Source organism: Salvelinus namaycush, chromosome 3, assembly GCF_016432855.1.
Source record: "Salvelinus namaycush isolate Seneca chromosome 3, SaNama_1.0, whole genome shotgun sequence".
In the NCBI taxonomy this organism is placed as follows: domain Eukaryota; kingdom Metazoa; phylum Chordata; class Actinopteri; order Salmoniformes; family Salmonidae; genus Salvelinus; species Salvelinus namaycush.
In genome coordinates, this window is record NC_052309.1 from 31,651,118 (window position 1) to 31,672,836 (window position 21,719).

The 21,719-nt window shown below is 43.5% G+C and overlaps 1 protein-coding gene and 1 non-coding gene across 3 annotated transcripts in view; one reads left to right on the plus strand and one right to left on the minus strand.

Moving 5' to 3' along the window:
- Nucleotides 1-21,719, plus strand: part of abr (ABR activator of RhoGEF and GTPase) — a 222,573-nt gene that overhangs the window by 146,973 nt on the left and 53,881 nt on the right. For both annotated transcript variants that reach the window (XM_038975573.1, XM_038975581.1), the window contains 3 exons: nt 2,366-2,440; nt 9,413-9,510; nt 9,685-9,816. In XM_038975573.1, coding sequence (XP_038831501.1) covers nt 2,366-2,440; nt 9,413-9,510; nt 9,685-9,816 — 305 coding nt within the window. The remainder of the gene's footprint in view (nt 1-2,365; nt 2,441-9,412; nt 9,511-9,684; nt 9,817-21,719) is intronic.
- On the minus strand, nt 25-101 carry trnag-ucc. Its single transcript has one exon. It is a non-coding gene; the product is annotated as a tRNA-Gly (tRNA).

A 21,719-nucleotide genomic window follows, 5' to 3' on the forward strand; every position in this document is an offset into this window, starting at 1 on the left:
CCATTTTTGTGTACTTTTTTGTACTGGTCCCCCGTGGGAATCGAACCCACAACCCTGCCGTTGGAAGCGCCATGCTCTACCAACTGAGCCACATGGGATCCCACTATGCACCACAAATCCCACAGTCATGGTGTTCATGGTAGCTTCCTTAGAGATATAATATCTTCATCAAAAGACAAACATGTTTTCTTGCAAGGCAAGGGGGTTTCTCCTCCTGTACTTTTGCTTACTCTGAATGATACATTGTCATCTTGCTAGATTTCTGCTAGACTTGGTTTAGTAAATTGGATATCATGTACTGTAGTATACATCTAAATTGGCCACAATATTTGCAAGTCACATTATGATTATCTGAGTCTGGCCACAGCATTGTAAACCCATGATTACAGACAGTGATATACACTGAGTGTACAAAACATTAGGAACACCTTTCTAATATTGAGTTGTATCCCATTTTGCCCTCAGAACAGTCGAAAGCGTTCCACAGGGATGCTGACTCCAATATTTCCCACAGTTGTGTCAAGTTGGCTGGATGTCCTTTGGGTGGCGGAGCATTCTTGATACACATGGGAAACTGTTGCACGTTCAAAGGCACTTAAATCTTTTGTCTTGCCTATTCTCCCTCTGAACGGCACGCACACACAATCCTTATCTCTATTGTCTCAAGGCTTAAAAAACCTTCATAAACCTGTCTCCTCCCTTTATCTACACTAATTGAAGTGGATTTAACAGGTGACATCAATAAGGGATCATAGCTTTCATCTGGATTCACCTGGTCAGTCTGTCATGGAAAGAGCATGTTCCTAATGTTTTATACACTGTATTTTGATGGTACAGTGCTCCCCCTTGTGGTGACCTGAAGTACTGCTCCTGGCTGGCACAGACTTCCTGATTTGTTTACAGTGAGCTTGTCAAAGCAACTCCCTTTATACTCACATCAAACACTTTTGTTTTCTCTCCAGTTTAGAGGGGATCTGAAACATGGTTAAGCAAAGCACAGGTTTACATTCTTTCTCATCGGTAGTCACTTTATAGTACAGTATGGCAAAAACAAAGGCTCCAGGTCAGCTCATTGGCATTTGACATACATTCAACACCCACAACAGACACACACCATGCATTGACATTATTAGATGGAGTAGCAGAGGGGCTCAAATCAAACCAGCTGGAGGAGAAATGTGATCCCCTCGTTACCATCGCTCTGTCTGACACAGGCCATTATAGTGACCAGGTAGAAGAAACTAGCTACAGATCTAGGATCAGATTACTCTAACTCTGGTCCTAACCTTAACCATTAGAGGGTTATAGGAATACACATTGACATGTCATTACTACCATCTTCTTTGAGTATTTTTGTTGTGGTTAAGATCCAGACAGAATAGCATCTCTGATAATGAGCAGTGGAGGGGGGAAACTAAAGGTTAGAGTCTGGAGTAGATCTTCTCTTGGCTTCTCCCTCTCTTGGTGGCATGACCTGTCTGTGACTGGACATATACAGTCCATAGCACCATACATACACGTGACATATTGTTTTTCCAGGACTCAGTTGTTAGTCTCTCATCTCCGTAGTGGTCCAGAGCATGACCCGATGGGCCTGCAGGGAGCTCCAAACAGGCCATCTCCAGTTTCAACCCCCTGTTTATTTACCAGGAAACGCGCAGGCCTCTGCAACATAATCATGCAGAGGCCAGGGGACAAGAGAGAGAGAGGGGAAGCATAGGTGTGTGAGTGTGTTGGATTGTGTGTGTAGGCTGGTGTGTGTGTGTTTTCAAGGGCCACCCAAGAACATGCTTGTGAATATTTAAGTCTAAGGCTTAGATACATACACTATGGGGCAACATGATTCCTCCTGTTTTTCCTGCTAATGTCACAGGGCAATTAGGGAATTGTGGGACAGCTGTATGGGATGCCTTGGTGTAGAGGTCACACACTAAGATGAATGAATGTGTGATTAAACCTGAGCTCCTCCATCTACCACAGCTCTGTGTGTGTGTGTGTGTGTGTGTGTGTGTGTGTGTGTGTGTGTGTGTGTGTGTGTGGACCCAGTCCTCTTCATCCTCTTTGCTTCCTGCTCCCACATGGGGCTTCAGTTAGTCTACCTGAAAGAATACCTCACACAAGCACATGAACACACACACAACCATTGTCACTGAAATATATACTACTTCACTGTTCATTGCGAATGAGATGTACCCTCGGCTATGAGGTCCCCTACAGACCCTGGTGAAAAGTAGTGCACTATAAAGGGAATAGGGTACCGTTTGGGATGCACCCTCGAGGTTATGAGAATGTATTGTCCCAGGTCACATCCAGGTCACTGATAATGGGTGTGACAGACAGTGACTAACTGCGTTGTGTGTTTCAGATGAGGAAACCCCAGGCCTGTATGGATTCCTCCATGTGATCGTCCACTCTGCAAAAGGCTTCAAAGAGTCAGCCAGTAAGTCTCTCTCTGTCATACTGGGCTTGTACTGCACTGTGTTCAGCGTGTGTGTGTGTGTGTCTGGATGCGCACGTGTGTCCGTCAGGATCTTTCAGCTATTGTATGTGTGCCTGACACCAGGATGTTCATCTTCTGACTCAGCCCTTCTTGATGGTTCGAGCATATCATTTACAGCTTGTGCCACAACCAACAAAGAGGACAGACGTTACAGGGAGAAAGGGTTCATGGTTACCATGTCTGTCCCTGCACACTGGTTCTCTTCTCCACAGTAAAGCCTTTTACAAGGCCACAACATAGACCCCCAGCACAGAGGTAGAAGTTACCACTGAAACAGGGTCAGGTATTATTTCACCCCCCTCATGGTTAAGGATTTGGAGTAATGGGCTATCTGATCCACAATCTGTGGTTCGGTGCAACTGCTACCTCGTGCTCTTACTGACTTGTGGCCGGGGTTCTCCCGGTAAAAGAGGGATAGGGAGAGCATGAGAGAAAGTGGGAGAGGGGAAGAGTGATTGAGAGAGGGAGCGGTGGGGAGAGAGAGAAAATATATAGAGAAAGGAGGAAATGTGGGGACGGGAGAGATGGAGGAAGAGATTGAGGTGGAGAGAGAGAAAAAGAGAAAGAAAGCTACAGGGCCAGTCCCTGAGGAACAGCTCTGGACCACAGTCACATTCCTGTGGCTCCTTTGATGCTCGGGGCCGTCAGGGACACAACTACTCCATAAAGAGAGCTAACGGGAACAGCGTAGTCCCTACACAGCCACAGCCGAGCTCTCAAGGGACACACACACACACAAACAGACAGTGAAGGCCAGGAGAAGCCTCTTCTCTCCATCCCTATCTCGTTTTCTCTCTCCCCCCTCTGTCTCTCAGCCCTGGCCTCCCCCTACCTGGTGCGTGCATGGGATGGCCCTAGCCATGACTGCCTGTATGTGTTATCAGGGGGATATGATGTCAGAGAGCCCCAGAGTGGCTCAGATATGTCTGTACCAGACAGCTGCCGCTCCACTCAACACTCTCCACTGCCTGTTACCTTGTTACACAAGAAGCACCGGTTCAAATATCACCACAACAGAAAAGAAAAGACTCAACGAAATATGCCTCAGATACCATGGCAGCCTGTACTGTAGTGTACTTTCTGAAAGCTTCAGAGAGAGATTTATTGTGTAATGGATTGGGGGAAAAAATGGAAAGCTGTTTCCACTGAAAGCCTGTTTGATCCTCACCGGAGCAGAGCGGGCAGAATTGTTTAAAAATGAAGAAGAAGCATGTTGAAGTGGTTTGGTTGTACTTTTCCCTCCATTTTCTCATGGACCGTACCATTGGCATGCCCCTCTGATATGCAGGGGCTGGGGGAGTATGGTTACCACGGCATTGTCCTGATGGATCCTGCCCTCTGAAATGTAAGAGTTCCTGTTTTAGTTTAAACACCCCTCCATGGGTACATAGCATCTCCTATGTGTATGTAGTGGATTGTAGCTAGTCATAGCTAGCATAATGATGCAGTTACGCCACCTACATACTTGAGACCAAGTCAACTCTGAACCCCAACAACCTGGTTCAACAGTATGATCGAGTATAGTTGACTTGGGAGTGTGTGGAGTATGGTTGGGAGAGTGGAGTTAAATCTCAGAGCGAGTTGGTAGATGTTTCATCTATCCGGGGTCTTGTGGAGTTTGGATGACATTTCCCCTAATATATCTCACCACCAGTCATGCTGGCCACACCCCTCCAGACCACTGTTAATCAGGGAGATGTCATCTGCCTCCATCCCATTATAAAGTACACAATTATGTTTGCATCCCAAATGGCACCTTATTCCCTATGTAGAGCACTACTTGTCAAAAGTAGTACACTACACTGAGTGTACAAAACATTAGAAACACCTGCTCTTCCCATGACTGATCCCTTCTTGATGTCACCTGTTAAGTCCACTTAAATTAGTGTAGATGAAGGGGAGGAGACAGGTTAAAGAAGGATTGGTGAAGCTGTTCCACTCCCTTTATATAGGGAATAGGATGCTGTTTGGAACTCAAGTCTGATAGAGATGTCTTAGTTTGTTTGGGGAATTCCTTTGAGAAGGGACATTACAGAGACCGTAGAGTGGACCGTATGTGGATCTGATATTTCATGTGTTTAGTTTTATTGTCGGCTTCCCCGGTCTCTGCCCTTCAATTTTGTGTTGCTCTGATTCTATCTTTCGAGCGTATTGTGTGTACAAGCCGTATGTCAACCATTTGCTCCCTTGCATAAAAGTGTGTGCCTGTGTGTTGGTTATTCTGTATGTGTTGTGTGTGTGTGTATTTGCTTGTGTACTTGTATACAGTACTATTCTATGTATAGCTCGTAACACTACAGCACACGCTGCCTCCAGTCCTTCCTATTGGACACTGGAGTTAGGGGATATACACCCCCTCTCCAGGGTTGTTTTTAGAAACTGCATTATGTACAAACATGTCCTATTAAAACGATCTTATCAACACTGCCACCCGTAGTTTCTTTCAATAGGAAGCAGAGATACATTTCAGCTCAGGGCAACGTTTCAAAAGTGGGTCAGAGGAAGTAGCTAAGAGTCTACTGGTCCCCCCAAAATACAATTTAAAAAAAACACAAGGGGAAAACATTGACCTAGAATAGAGGTGTTTAAGCATTGGAGTCAACATGGGAACGCTTTCGACACCTTGTAGAGTTCATGCCCTGACGAATTGAGGCTGTTCTGAGGGCAAAAGTCGGTGCAACTCAATAATAGGAAGGTGTTACTAATGTTTTGTATGCTCAGTGTATGTCATGTTTTGAACTTTATGTAGGGGAGAGATTTTCTCATCTCTGCCTCTCTATGCATAATGTAATCCAGCCCTCCCTGCATCCTTTACTCATGCAACGGTTAGTGTTATCATCCCGGATCCAATTAAAAATAATTTGATAAGACAATTTCCTTCTTCATAATGTTCCTTCCTTGAAATTCCACTTTTTTCCAATAAGTTCTAAATAAAGCAGTAGATTCATCATGTTACAGTCAGGAGCTGTGTTTGGGAGGCAGGCAGGGAGACAGGCACGCACACACACCACACACACACACACACACACACACACCATAAAGCAGACAAACCCTCCTCCCTGTCTCTAGGTCATGTTGTTCTTTCAGACCCAGTTTAGATGGTTGCTTTAAGACTTCAGAATGACTGTTTTAGTCTCAGGTTTTGCTGACCACTGTTTCACCTACAAATGAACACACATCTGCAGGCTAGGATTAGGAAGAGGTCACACACACACACACACACACACACAAACAAAGAGAAGGGATCAACTTCCAGGTCGTCTGGACAGAATCAGGATGGTATCCATTAACCTCTGTGTGTGTGTGTGTGTGTGTGTGTGTGTGTGTGTGTGTGTGTGTGTGTGTGTGACTGGTAAGACTCCTCACTGACCACCAGATTCATGAGGGCAGGAAGAGGCCTCCCAATAAAATGACAGCCCTCAGGGCTTATTCAACCAATCACCACCAGCCGCCAGCTCTCATTTTCATCGTGTCACATTTCTGAAGGTTCCTTTGGCAACACTACTAACACACATTAAAACAAGGCTAAATATGTTCTTTCTGGCCCTGTTTTTAGTTGTAGGATTTCAGGTCCAGGCCTATAAACCTAGTTCAGATTTGAAGGGAAAATAAACTTTGAGATAAAAGTAGCCCAGGAGTATGATGTATGAATGTTTCCCTTAGTGGTGTTGGGTTTACACTAAGTCTGAACAGTCATAACTTTCAGAAAGGTGCTTGGGACAGAGGTGTAAATCTGACACAGCAGGGAGTTGTGCTTCCGATATATATTTTTTCTCTTAACGAAGCCAAATGCTATTTCTGTGAGCATTAACAGTGATAAACTACCCTGTCTAACTCTCTGTGAACTCACTTCAGTGCAGCAGCACACTAGGCCTATGTCCAATTATGTACAGTACTATTTATTTCCCAGTAGTCTTGAATTTCTCATACTTTGAGTGCATCCCAAATTACACCCTATTCCCTACTTTTGACCAGGGCCCATAGAGCTCTGGTCAAATGTAGTGCTCTATACAGGGAATAGGGTTCCATTTGGGACTAAGACTTTGAATTTAACTGATACAGACAGTAGTTAGTGTGTTCCTCCTCAGCCATCGGTTGTCAGGTCACTCTGATAGTCACCCACGTAGCAGATGTGTCTAATTACTAAAGCGTGACTCCATTTTTAAAACACCCCCCAAATGATCAGTTACACCCCTCCCGTGCTGTTCCTCCAGTCTGGATCCTTCTGCTTTCTTCTGCTTGAGTCACAAGCAAGTCTCAAGTCAAGAGGTTCCGAGTCTCAAGTCGAGTCCCATGTAGAACGGGTAAAGACTCGAGTCAATTCCAAGTTGTGCATTCTAAGAGCAAGTCGAGTTGAGTCACACGTTTTCAAGTCAAATCTCAAGTCAAGTAAAAACAAAATCTATACTTGCAACGACTTGATCAGCTACAAATATGTGTCTGTTTATCGAGGCTACCGGACAGCCCTTTTCATTATTTTGTCTACAATATGTTTTTATTAGCCTATGGAATTGTAAAATATGGACCTTCTAGCATGAAATCAGCAGAGGCAAGGCAGGTTGACGTGTCCAGTATAGATTTATTTACGGGTCTCAGTGATCCAATGGTGAAAGCTCCATATCATACAAAATATACAAGTTGATTAACCAAATATACATGGGCAATAGCCCAAAAGAAATAGCCTCTGTATCAGGCTTAGCCTCTGTATCAGGCTTAACCTGTCCTATCTGAACATACACTGGTAGCGGGCAAGACTGTACAGCTTCCCCTTGAGAAACCAAATCGAATCTATTTAACAAGAACTCAAACCGGTAGCCCTACATAATATAAACACTTGGCCCGAGACCATACCTTTACCCAATTGGCAATTACAACCATATTCCACATATATTGTTATATTGATTGATCTTAATCAGACGTAATGATATTTCAACCATGCATACATGGAACAATAATTTTATCTTTTTCAACGACTCCAAAGCGTGGAGCGCAGGCCACGTAGCTTATTTCTATCACACTGAGTATATTACGCACAACAAAAATGACAGCGATAAAGGACACAGACACACGGATCTCCGACATAGACCAGGAAATATGAACAAATTAAACTTTACATTTAATGAAATAAACAGAACTTCTACCTCATGAGTCTTTTGAACGTTCATGTGCGCTATAAACATCACGCCCACTCATAGCAGGGTAAGAAATGGTTGGCTATGAAAGGAAAATGTATCGTAGTAGGCCTGTCAAATATGAAACAGAAATGTCTACGTGTTGCAATTAACAGTAAGGTAATGGAATGATTCATCGCTAGCAGTTATTGCATTATTAGATGGAATATAGATTTACCTCCCGAGTGGCGCAGCAAGGCACTGCATTGCAGTGCTAGAGGCGTCACTACAGACCCTGGTTCGTTCCCAGGTTGTGTCACAACCGGCCGTGATCTGGAGTCCAATAGGGCGGCGCACAATTGGCCCAGGGTCGTCCGGGTTAGGGGTTTGACCGGGGTAGGCCGTCATTGTGAATAAGAATTTGTTCTTAACTGACTTGCCTAGTTAAATAAAGGTTACACAAAAAATACATCATAGCGCCTATGAATTTAAACATGTGAAAGCAACAGCAAAACATTTAAACAATTTATTTTATTTTAACTCCACTGGTGGGAGTTTGGAGAGTGCAAGTGAAGAGCAGTGCCTATGGTGCTTCTTCGCCACAGTAGTATTTGATTTTAACAACAAATTCCAAATGCAGGCTTCATAAGTAAATTATAAATATCAAGCAATTGTTACATACCAAAAGACCAGTTGGCCTATGCTAGTAATTATTGCCCCATTTCCGGTGACATTGCAAAGTAAACAGTTAATATTCTTGATCACCAAACACTTTTTGGAGCTGCATATTTATATATTATGGCAAGCCTCACTCCCTAAATTTTGACATTTGCACATTTTAAAGCTGTACAGCAAATCAACATTCTGTTCGCAAGCTCACCCAACCTGTGTTGATTGACAGTTTTCTGGTCCAATCAGAGTGCGCATTTCACTAGCCAATCTGTTGCATTTTTTTTTTTTGCAAGGGCGATTCTGCGGCTACTGTCTTTGTCTGCGTGTAAATTAATCCACGTAGTGTCTGTGCCACAAAATGAGTGACAAAACATTACAAAACCTGGCCAGATAATTTCTAGTCATATATCTCGAGTCAAAGTCGAGTCCCGAGTCTTGAGGCTCCAAGTCGAGTCTCAAGTCATCAAATTTGTGACTTGAGTCCACAAGTCTGCCTAACCTAATCCAGATTCTGATATGTCTATGAGCTAAACCCAGACAGACATGGGTCATGCTATTGTTTTCATATTGCTACGCCATGTGTGACTATGTACTACAGTGTAAACACTGTCTCTAGTTCTGTGCGTGGGTGATGTGACTGTGTTCACGGGTCAGGGTGGGTAACCATCCATCATGCTGTCAGAGAGCAGTCGAGACCCCAGGGACTAGCGGGGCTGGAGAGAGAGGCCTCTGGCTTGGTCTCTTAGACCAGTGCAGGGGAGACATTGTAATGGATATCTGGATAAATGGCCTATGGAGACTAGTGCATTAGCATAAACATGAGTACATTAGCCTAGCTGATGCTCTGCTGAGCTGAGGGGAATACCTGGCCCTGAGGACTTGTTGTGTGTGTGTGTGTGTGCCTTTATTCATTCTATCAGTAATACAGGCCTCTACCATTAGGTGGTAAGGGCTTGAGAAACTAATTGTCAGTGACCATTGATACAGACATGATCTAGCTCTACACAATTGTGGTACGATCATATTAAAATGTCTATCCATTTACTGTCAGTCTTGCTATTATTGTGTTATAAGTGCTGATTATTTTAGATTCACTCATTGTGATTTCTGACTCCTGTGTCCTGTTCAGATCTGTACTGTACCCTGGAGGTGGACTCCTACGGCTACTTTGTCAGCAAGGCCAAGACCCGCGTCTTCAGAGACACCACTGAACCACAGTGGAACGAGGTGAGAGACCAACACTCGTCAGAGCTCCAATGTTCAGATCGTATTTCAGTCGGTTAGTCATGCTGCCAACAGGGCGTTGAACTCAATATCCAATACTCCATCATTCGGTCTGTTATTTGGACCGATAGGAAATTGAACCCTATTCTCATGTCCTTCCTGTCTGTTGTCCAATAGGAATTTGAGATCGAGCTGGAAGGTTCTCAGTGCCTGCGGATCCTGTGCTACGAGAAATGCTACGACAAGACCAAGCTCAACAAGGATGACAATGAGATCGTGGACATCATCATGGGCAAGGGCCAGGTGCAGGTAAGGAGAGAGGGACAACCCTCACCTCATGAATTCAAACTCGCTGTAAAGTTATTCCATAAGCATGTATGGACTTGTTTGCTCTTATGGACCCTCGCAGAAACATACAGTACCAGAAGCCATGGAGCAATGCATTCAGCTCAGACTTTTCCCCAACATGTGACTCACTCTTAATGTTATCTGGTCTCTTGTGTGCAATAGTTGGGTTTTGTTGTGGTGGACTACTTTGACGTGGGTCGGTTGGTTTAACTGTCTGAGAAAGAGGGACAGCGAGAGAATGAGAGAGTGAGTATTAGAGACTGAGTACGTGGGAGGTTTTCCCCCTTCCTTGTGGGAAAATACACTCTTAAAAAATCCCTCGCTCTCAGAATGTCCTTTGACTGTAACATGTTTGGGAAGGTTGTGCATTGCTATCTGTGGTTAGTTATTAAGACTTGTCTCAGTAGTCTCTTCCCACAACTGCTGTACCACCATGACTCTGACAAGGGAGAATTAGAGACCACTATTTGTAGATTTCCCAGAGACTCCTTGTTCTTGCATCAGGTCAAGTAGAGCTTGACTCTTCTCATTTTGTCTGTAGCTGCGTAGTGTAGTTATGACTTTCCACTGTCATCTTAATGATAGTTATTCTCCTCTTCAGGCCTGTTTAAGTTATCCCAGCGTCCGCCATCTTTGATTTTCCTCCTAAATCTGGGTCAACTTTGAGGATTATTAAAGGAGTATTAGTAAAGAATGCACAGTACTGTATTGTTGCTTATTTCTCTAGTGGTGCAATCGTAGTGTAGCTAGAGGTGAGCTTGGAGCAAGTTTTACTCTTTAGTTCCTTAACCTGGTTTTTCAGAGTACATTTTTTTCACTACTCCCACACAGAAATCAGTATCAACTATTCACTGGTGTTGGTGGTGGTTGTTACAGAACAGCTTTTTCAGGTAGAAACAAGCTCACTGCCTGGTCGTCATGGGAATACCGAGCTCTCTCAAACGGAAGAGTCTGGAAAGTGGGGCAAACTAGAAATACTGAGTGAAAAATGATTCCTTTTAAGACAAGTCACAGCTAAAGCGTTCTTCTCCAAAAGATTCAACTAGTGTTGTGTGGAGAATATACTTAGACGGTATATTAGATGTGTATTATATAAATAACAAACTATTAGCCTAGATTGTTCATATTCTTCTTACATTACTTATCTTACACTCCGGCATCTCTTTAGTTCTTTGAGGAGTGTTACTGTTTTCTGTCCTTGACTGACGTGTCAATGCTTCTCTTCCTCTTCAAGTATAGCGAAGAATCTCACTCCACGATGCCCTCTCATCGGCAGTCCAATTTGGAGAGAGTTAGTTTTTATAGAGCTGTTTAAATGGTTGCCTGTTTCTATTTCCCTGACTACGTGCAGAAAAGCTGTTTGGACTGAGCAGGTTTTATTTGCCTCTAGTGAACCAGAGAGCATGTCTGGCCTGTCTAAGTGAATGGTCCTCTGTGCGTACTAACTCTGCCTAGTAACTGAGGAATGTCCACGTTCTCTCGCTATGCTATGCATTCTGAGATGTCAGGTACTTGAGTTATGGTGATGTCATCATAGCCCATATGTGTCATCCATTTTGTCCCAGCATGTGGTATACCCCTCTTCCTCCCCTGACAGCCTCTAAGGCAGTAGTTCTCAAACCGCTCCTCGGGGACCCCCAGACATTTCACAATTTTGTTGTAGCCCTGAACTCATCTTATTCACCTATTCGAAGGCTGATGATTAGTTGACAAGTTGAATCAGGTGTGCTAGCTCTTGAGTAGATCAAATACATGGAACGGCTGGGGGTCTCCGAGGAGAGGTTTGAGAACCACTGCTCTAAGGGTCTCTGAAGTATGATCAATTATGATTGGTTGTAACGCTTTCTGGGAACATGCAGTTTACACTACTCCAGTGTTTCCCAACTCCATTCCTCCAGTACCCCCAACAGTACAAATGTATATTGTAGTCCTGGACATGCACACCTGATTCAACTTGTCAACTAATCATCAAGCCCTTGATGAACTGAATCAAGTATGTTTGTCCGGGGATACAACAGAAATGTGTGCTGTTGGGGGTACTGGATGCCTGGAGTTGGGAAACACTGGACTACTCCATACAGTAAACACTACTACTACTCCTACAACATAGACTTCTACAGTACAGTAGAGTACAAACAATAATGATATTACTACCAGTAATGATTTGTTCTATTTCTGTCTATTTTAATTTCCTGGTCTGATCTATAAATGAGGATTAGTCAAATTGAGAAAAGCCTAATTAAAGGTTAATTAAAGCACCTCCTGATCTTTGGCCAGGCACCTTTTTGAAACATATTATATTCCACTGTAATTCCACTGTAATCCTTGTAATGGGTTCATGAGGTTTCTCGTTTTCCTGCAGAGGAAGAGTGGATGAGTGAGCCTGTTACCTCTGATTGAACTGATTAGGAGTGGAACACTAGACTTTGGAGGATGTGTAGGATAAGTGTGTATGTGGGTACTGAGGCACTGAGCTACAGACCTGCCTCATAACAACTTCATGGCTAAGATGTACTGTACCCTCTACTCACTCATAGGGGTACAACAGCCTGGCAGAGAGGCACACTGTCTTCTGGGATAACACACTGCCACCTAGCCAACAACAGCCACGTTGTCAAAAAATGAACAAATAAATAAATATATTATTCACCACATGTTGTTCACTGCTTGCTGTTGGAAAAAGTAGTGAGAGAAGGGAATGGCATGTTCAGTCCCAGGCTGAGAGATGGTGTGATTGGTGATGAGTGTTGCTGGGGGAGAGGAGAGTTTCACTCTGCAGTGAGAGAGGCAGCCAATTACTTATCACTGTAAGAGAGGCTTGAGCTGAAAAGGAAACTCTCAAAAGAGAGAACTTATCAGTATTTCCTTTGCTTGCATCAGTGCTATTGGCTGAGCGTGGGAGACCATGTCCCTGATATGAATGTGACTGCTGCTATGTGTAATAGTGCTGGTTAAGGGATAGGGACACTGTAGAATGAGAGAGAGAGTCTCTATAGCAAGGACCGAAAGATGTTCAGAAAACACTGTGAGGAGCTAAAATGGAGTATAGGGGACATTAAAGTAAAGGGACATGCAGTACTAGTCAAAAGTTTGGACACCTACTCATTCAAGGGTCTACATTGTAGAATAATAGTGAAGACATCAAAACTATGAAATAGCACATATGGAATCATGTAGTAACCAAAAAAGTGTTAAACAAAACATATATTTTAATTATTCAAAGTAGCCACCCTTTGCCATGATGACAGCTTTGCACACTTTTGGCATTCTCTCAACCAGTTTCATGAGGTAGTCACCTGAAATGCATTTCAATGAACAGGTGTGCCTTGTTAAAAGTTAATTTGTGGAATTTCTTTCCTCATTATTGCATTTGAGCCAATCAGTTGTGTCGTGACAAGGTAGGGGTGGTATACAGAAGATGGCCCTATTTGGTAAAAGATCAAGTCCATATTATAGCAAGAACAGCTCAAATAAGGACAGAGAAACGACAGTCCAACATTACGTTTAGACAAGAAGGTCAGTCAATCTGGAAAATTTCAAGAACTTTGAAGTTGCAAAAACCATCAAGCACTATGATGAAATTGGCTCTCATGAGGACCGCCACAGGAAAGGAAGACCCAGAGTTACCTCTGCTGCAGAGGATAAGTTCATTCGACTTAACTGCTCCTCAGTTTACAGCCGAAATAAGTGCTTCACATAGTTCAAGTAACAGACACATCTCAACATCAACTGTTGAGAGGAGACTGCGTGAATCAGGCCTTCGTGGTCGAATTGCTGCAAAGAAACCACAACTAAAGGACACCAATAAGAAGAAGAGACTTGCTTGGGCAAAGAAACACGAGAAATGAACATTAGACCGTGGAAATCTGTCCTTTGGTCTGATGAGCCCAAATTAGAGATTTTTGGTTCCAACCGGCGTGTCTTTGTGAAACGCAGAGTAGGTGAACAAATGATCTCCGCATGTGTGGTTCCCACCGTGAAGCATGGAGGAGGAGGTGTGATGGTGTTGGGGTGCTTTGCTGGTGACACTGTGATTTATTTATAATTCAAGGCACACTTAACCAGCATGGCTAACACAGCATTCTGCAGTGATATGCCATCCCATCTGGTTTGCACTTAGTCCTACTATCATTTGTTTTTCAACAGGACAATGACCCAAAACACACCTCCAGGCTGTGTAAGGGCTATTTGACCAAGAAGGAGAGTGATGGAGTGCTGCATCAGATGACCTGGCCTCCACAATCACCTAAACCCAATTGAGATGGTTTGGGATGAGTTGGACTGCAGAGTGAAGGAAAAGCAGCCAACAAGTGCTGAGCATATATGAAACTCCTGTTGGAAAAGCATTCCTCATGAAGCTGGTTGAGAGAATGCCAAGAGTGTGCAAAGCTGTCATCAAGACAAAGGGTGGCTACTTTGAAAAATCTAAAATAGATTTTGATTTGTTTAATTATTTTTTGGTTATTACATGATTCCATATGTGTTATTTCATAGTTATGATGTCTTCGCTATTATTCTACAATTTTGAAAATAGTTAAAATAAAGAAAAACCCTTGAATGGATCAGTGTGACCAAACTTTTGACTGGTACTAAAGATGTTTGAGAGACTTGACTGTAGTTTACATGCCAACACTTAAGTGGATGAAGTCCTTCTCTGTGCACACAGTACCTTGCGGCTGAGACATTTTCTTTGAGCTCTTCTGTTTTCGTTTCTCGTCAAGCAACTCTGAAAAGAGCCAAAATGTTTTGCTTTCCTCTCTGGAGACCTAACTGATTTATTTAACAAGACTCCAGAATACAAAAAGCCCTTAAATGGACATATCATGCAGCAACATTGCTCTTTATATTTCCTGCTACTGTTCATTTTCTTCACTGATGAGAAAGTTGAGATACTGTACAGTAAGCTATGTCCTGTAATGAGATTTCAATATCGACAGTATCCGTCAGAGGACATTTTGTTTGTGTGAAGGTAAACATTAAGAGGATGATATATGCGAGACTTTCCTTAGATGTCTTTATAGGCTGAGTTCCATTCTCTGTTTTTGCACAATTAGACTAGTGCTGTATCAGTATGTATTTGAAATGTGCAGTATGATACAGTATTAGTATACTATTTTGAAACTATTAGATATAAATGCCACTGAAGAATACTGCAGTGTCTGTCCCACCCAGACTGCCTTAAGTTCGGATCTATCAGCCTTATTTCCATGGATACAGGGGACCCTGTGGTGCATAGTGAGGTCAAACTGGTGTGTGCATGCGTGCGTTCGTCCCTGAGGGTCAGCCACACACACACACACACACACACACACACACACACACACACACACACACACACACACACACACACACACACACACACACCCCCCTGCAGTGCTGCTCTGATCTGTTTTTGCCTGACTGAGTCCCAGCCGGCAGGCAGCAATTAATTTCCACATACACAGCTCTGACCCCCAAGGAGATGACCCCTGACCTCTAGGGGTCAAAGCCCTAATCCTCCATTAAATAACACGTTAGAAGCTATTTCCCACCTGTCTGTCTTTCATCTCACACAGGGAACATTCATCTCTCTAGCTGGTCCTTTTTGGATGAGGGATGTGTCTGAAATGGCAGCCTATTATAGTGCACTACTTTTGACTAAGGCCCACATAGGGAATATGTATATATAGGGAATAAGGGGTAATTTCAGCCCCAGACAAAGTTGCAAGGAGGACGTTGGCTGTCCTCAAATGCCTTGGTGTTGAAGCGAGAGCTCGGCGTGACTAATTGACTGACTTTCCAAGCTTTCCATTTCAGCCTTTTTGCATTTCAGAAATGGCTCTTTTGTGACCTTTAGGTGCCCGTGATTACTAAGAGTATGTTCTCTCTAAAAGGGACTGATTACACAACGCTTGAGATGACAGCCTCGACCAGTGCTTCTTTCTGTACAGCGGAAATGCATCCGTCTAAGCAGCTAAAGCCACACACTCCCTCTCCTCCTGGGCTCTTGCCCGGCCTTTCTCATTTCTCTCGCTCTCTTATCTGGAGGAGAGAGTGTTGTCTTTCATACACCCACTGCTCACACAGCTGTCCGTCTGAATGGGTTGGCTCCAGCACAGAGGAGACGGACTGGAGAAGATTGAGGAGATACTGATGGTATGACTCTGATATTGATACTGATTTTTATTTTTTTATTTTACCTTTATTTAACTAGGCAAGTCAGTTAAGAACAAATTCTTATTTTCAATGACGGCCTAGGGACAGTGGGTTAACTGCCTTGTTCAGGGGCACATCTCTCCAGAAGCTTCATAAGAGCTCCCAGGAGTGAGACCACACTCTGAATTCCACTGTACTGAAATGGCCTGCACTTGGCAAGTATCCACATTGTGTGTCCCTCCGTGGTGGATTCTGGTAGTTGATAGTTGAGCTGCTTGGTTTAGCCCGGTCAGTCCATAGAAATAGGATGACTACCATAGAAATGCATAAATTTCATTATATTTATAGCGTCAACTGTTGATGTCTGTGTGGTTTCTAATCTCATCTCTATAATCCTTCTCCCATGGCTAGGGGACAACATCACCTTAACTCCTCTGACCCAACCTACACCCACCCAGGAGCCACTCTCCTCCTCATCTCTCCACTCCTCCTTCTCTCCCTCAACTCCTCTAACCCAACCTACACCCACCCAGGAGCCACTCTCCTCCTCATCTCTCCACTCCTCCTTCTCTCCCTCAACCCCTCTGACCCAACCTACCCCCACGTGAGCCCCTCTCCTCTATCCTCCCCCTCTCCTTCACTCCTTCTCTCTCCTCTACTCCTCTATACCTCCCACTGGTCTGTAGCGGGGGTCCTTTTGATTCTTTCCTATTGCAGGGTGAGTGTCCATGTCACAGACCTCTCTCTCTTCTCCCTCTTCTCCCTCTTATTGTACCTGTATAATCTGTAAACTGAGCTACTTGGACCGTTTCCCAGAGATAATGGGAGACAGAGTTCAGGAGTTGGAGAAGAAGTGTGTGTGTGTGTGTGTGTGTGTGTGTGTGTGTGTGTGTGTGTGTGTGTGTGTGGGGTGGAGGGAGGGAGGCACACAGCTCTTTGTTCCTGGCAGCCCTTACCATCAGGGCACAGCAGAACAGCACATTACAGTAACAGAACATTGTTTACAGCCGCTCTGCTCTGCAGTAATGCAATCTCCTACAGTACTCTCTAACAGAGCCAGAGTCCTCTCCTCAGACTCGAGGTAAAACATAAAACACCCCATTAAAGTAGATATGTTGGTCACATTTTTGGGGGGTTTATTGGTGGAAGTCAGGCGGTAGGTAGCCTAGTGATTAAGACCTTTGGGCCAGTAACTGAAAGGTCGCCGATTCGAATCCCCAAGCCGACTACAGTAGGGGAAAAATCTGTCTGTGCCCTTGACCAAGACACTTAACCCTAATTGGTCCTGTAAGCTCTGGATAAGAGCATCTAGTAAAAGACAAACATTTTAAAGTTTCTTCAGCACAAAAAAACACTATCTGGTTTGCGGTCTATAGATCTGGTTCGCGGTCTACAGATCTGGTTCGCGGTCTATAGATCTGGTTTGCGGTCTATAGATCTGGTTCGCGGTCTATAGATCTGGTTCGCGGTCTATAGATCTGGTTCGCGGTCTATAGATCTGGTTCGCGGTCTATAGATCTGGTTTGCGGTCTATAGATCTGGTTCGCGGTCTATAGATCTGGTTCGCGGTCTATAGATCTGGTTCGCGGTCTACAGATCTGGTTTGCGGTCTACAGATCTGGTTTGCGGTCTACAGATCTGGTTTGCGGTCTATAGATCTGGTTCGCGGTCTATAGATCTGGTTCGCGGTCTACAGATCTGGTTCGCGGTCTACAGATCTGGTTCGCGGTCTACAGATCTGGTTCGCGGTCTACAGATCTGGTTCGCGGTCTACAGATCTGGTTCGCGGTCTATAGATCCAAGCAGACGTGAGGCTCTAAAATGTAAACATCAAGTGCCAGGATGCAGGAGCCTGAGGATGTCTTCGAAACAACATGTGGAGTTAATATTCATCTTAGTTTCTTTGTTTGCACCCAGGCAGAACGTGTGTATATGTATGTGTGTTCCTGTGTGTGTCAACGTAATATGAATGAATGTATCTAATAGGCCTGCTCATCCATCATGCTCTGGCTCCAATCATGGTGTAATCTGTCATGTCCGCGCCGATACACACCCCCACTCCGGGGCCATACACATACACACACACACACACACACACACACACACACACACACACACACACACACACACACACACACACACACAGAGTGGTGTCTGTGAGTGATGGGCCACGAGGGTGTGTCCTGAGACTGCTAGAGCAAAAACACACACACATACATTAATGGGGGGCAAATACACCATCCATGTAAATGATATAAATGACTCCAGCCTGCCATATGCCCTTCTGTTTATTACCCCCTGTGTGGTGAGTGTGAGGGAGGGAGTGTGTGTGTACCGTATGTTTCCATGCTTTGAAAAAGGAAAGGTTTTATTACATACAGTTGGCGCTATTCAATGACCAACAACATCCAAAGGGCAGTATTTTGGCTCACTAAGGAATGCTCAATGGAATGGAATCTTATTCCAGCCTTTAAAAGGTTAACAATTTAACCCTCAATAATTTGCCCCCTCAGCATAATGGTACAGTATCTCTGGCATGATGGGTAATGGGGATCATCATTCATATAGTCTCAATGTGTTCCTCATGTAGCTAGCATCTGGTGCCCTTTATTGATGGTGGGCAATTAGGGCTCTCCCCCATCTCTTTCATTTGACAGGTTAGTTTTCTTCCCCCATTTCCTAACAAATACCCTCAAAGAACCCTTTTTCCTCAACTTTCCCCACAACTCACTTTGACAGCCTTTGTTATACCACAACAATTAACTAGGTTTTGTAAAGGAAGAATCAGCTCATGTAAGACAGAAGAATCCCTTTCTTTTGTTTGAGATGGGAATAAATGAACGAATGACCTGCCACATATAGTTTGCATAAAAGTAATTCTGAAGACAACCCAGAGGGTCTGACTGGATCATCCATTATATTTATACTGCTGCCTGATTCTATGTCTCTGATGTGGCGGCTGGGGACAGAAGACAACGTGGATTTTTAAATGTATTACTACAGCATTTGGCCATATTCGATATCTTTGGAAAAAGACCAGAGTGGGTTCTAGTCCTCTGTAGTGGGGTGTGTAGTGTGTCAGTGTGATCCTGTATGTACTGTAAGTTAAAGGGACAGTTCACCTAAATTACAAAATGACACATTGGTTTCCTTACCCTGTAAGCAGTCTATGGACAAGGTATGACCACAGTCTGTGCTTTGGTTTAGTTTCCCTGGCACTGATTCCACATGCTAACATATTTGTATTTGTAAGACAAATTCATGGGACCGATATATGCCCTCCTAGGACCACCCATGGCTGCGCCCCTGCCCAGTCATTTGAAATCCAGAGATTAGGGCCTAATGAATTTATTTAAATTGACTGATTTCCTTATATGAACTGTAACTCAGCAAAATATTTGAAAATGTTTCATGTTGCGTTTTATATTTTTGTTCGGTATAGAAACTTTCGTAAGATTTGGACATGATGCACGAAAAATGCAAATGTCGGTCAAATGACTGAATGGGATTTGTGGCACAAGTGCTAAAACGTAAGCATGTGGAAACGGTGCAGTGAAACTAAATCAAAGCATGGATCTTTGTCATACCTTGTTATGGACAAGTCATAAATATAATGTATACTGAACAAAAATATGAATACCATACAACCTTTTCAAAGATTTTGCTGAGTTACAGTTAATATAAGGAAATCAGTCAATTGAAATTCATTAGACTGCTTACAGGGTAAGGAAACCAATGTAATTTGTAAACTAACCCTTTAACTGCCTCTTGCTATGATAGACATATTGTGCAATGGCATACAATTACTCTGACAGGACGGTGTATTATCAGCCAGATAGAGAGATGTATGGGGGGAGTCGGCTGTGGTGTCTAAACCTATCAGACACACTGTACTGCTCTGGTGATGGACTAGGCAGTGTGGGTAATTGGATGTTATTAAAGTTACATAATTAGTTCAAGTGATTAACAGTAGATGTAAACGCTCCCCTGGACATGCATATGTAACCCAGCCGTTTAGAGAGAGAGAGCGAGGGAGGGAGAGAGAGAGTGGACAACTGAGACCCAGATGGTGGCCAATTACAGGTTGTGAATTAAGAGGAGAACAAAAGAGGAGAACCCAGCCAGAGAACAGGATCCCCCCCAGAGAGATGCTATGATGAAACCCAGTCCATAGATATACAATATAATACTGTTCTGTTTAACTTTGTGGTCCACTCACATTCAGACTGTAATTGTTACAAAAGATCTGGGAGGTAACACAATGCTGCTGTTCCTTCTTGGATTACAGCTGAAGCCTGGCTTTAACTAGTGGTAATAAACATGCTTTTGACTATTCTGTGGCTCACGAGAATGTGAGAGGCTTTGGATGGATGGTGGATCCCAATGCAAAAACGCTTTGGAACCACTGACATACACTGTAATGAACGAGCCTTGGAGTGAAAGAGCTGTATTGTCTTCAGAACTAGAGTCCCCTAAGACTAGTGTTCTCCTGTTTTCCTACAGCACAGTAGAGATTATTGAGGACAATGGGAAACTTCTGAGGCTTCCAGAAGTTTCCTATTAGAACTGTGATTTTTGTAATGCTTATCTCTGAGAGACGAGAGACCACCCTGATTTATCTCCAGCTGTGAAATATACCATGTATTGGGGAATAAATAGGCTAGAGAGTAGAGGGAGGGAATCAACGGCACAGAGAACAAAGCAGTAGAAGAATTGTCGTTGGCAGTGCAATGAGCAGTGTCATAACTCATAAACAGCGAACACGCACTCAGAGGCACCCCCCCTTACTCCCAGAGTGTGTGCCCCCTACTCCCACTCCAATCTCCATCAAATAACAACCATCTCTTTCAGAGACGTACACACACCTATAATGGAATCTGAAGCCTGAGCCAGCAGTGAAGGCCAAGGTGAAGTTGAGGGGAGTGTGTGTGTGTGCCTCCGGTTGTGTGCTATTAGGGAACTATTCTATTAACCCCTCTCTCTTTGCCCGCAATCACTACAGTACATTAGCAATCCCCTCTTACACCCTGCTGTGTCTGTCACATCTACTAATTTCATCACTTTCTGTTCATCATTCTTACCCATTGACTACCTTACACAGGAAAACCAAAATTCAAAAAATCAAAGCTTGCTCGAAAGGAAATAATAATTTCCTACTAATTGAATAAAATGAACTACATTTTATAAAGAAATGACAATAAGCGGCTGCTGGGTTATGGTTTTTCTCTCTGAAAGAAATAATTTTCTACTCATCCTTAGTGAGGGAAAAGGGACCGCTTCTCCTTCCATTATTTTATTTTATTATTTTAATTTTATTTATTTCACCTTTATTTAACCAGGTAGGCCAGTTGAGAACAAGTTCTCATTTACAACTGCGACCTGGCCAAGATAAAGCCAAGCAGTGCGACACAAACAACAACAGTTACACATGGAATAAACAAACGTACAGTCAATAACACAATAGAAAAAGTCTATATACAGTATGTGCAAATGGCATGAGGAGGTAAGGCAATAAATAGGCCATAGTAGCGAAGTAATTACAATTTAGCAAATAAACACTGGAGTGATTGATGTGCAAGTAGAAATACTGGTGTGCAAAAGAGCAAAAAAAAGTAAATAAAAACAATATGGGGATGAGGTAGGTAGATTGGATGGGCTATTTACAGATGGGCTATGTACAGTTGCAGCGATCGGTAAGCTGCTCAGATAGCTGATGCTTAAATTTAGTG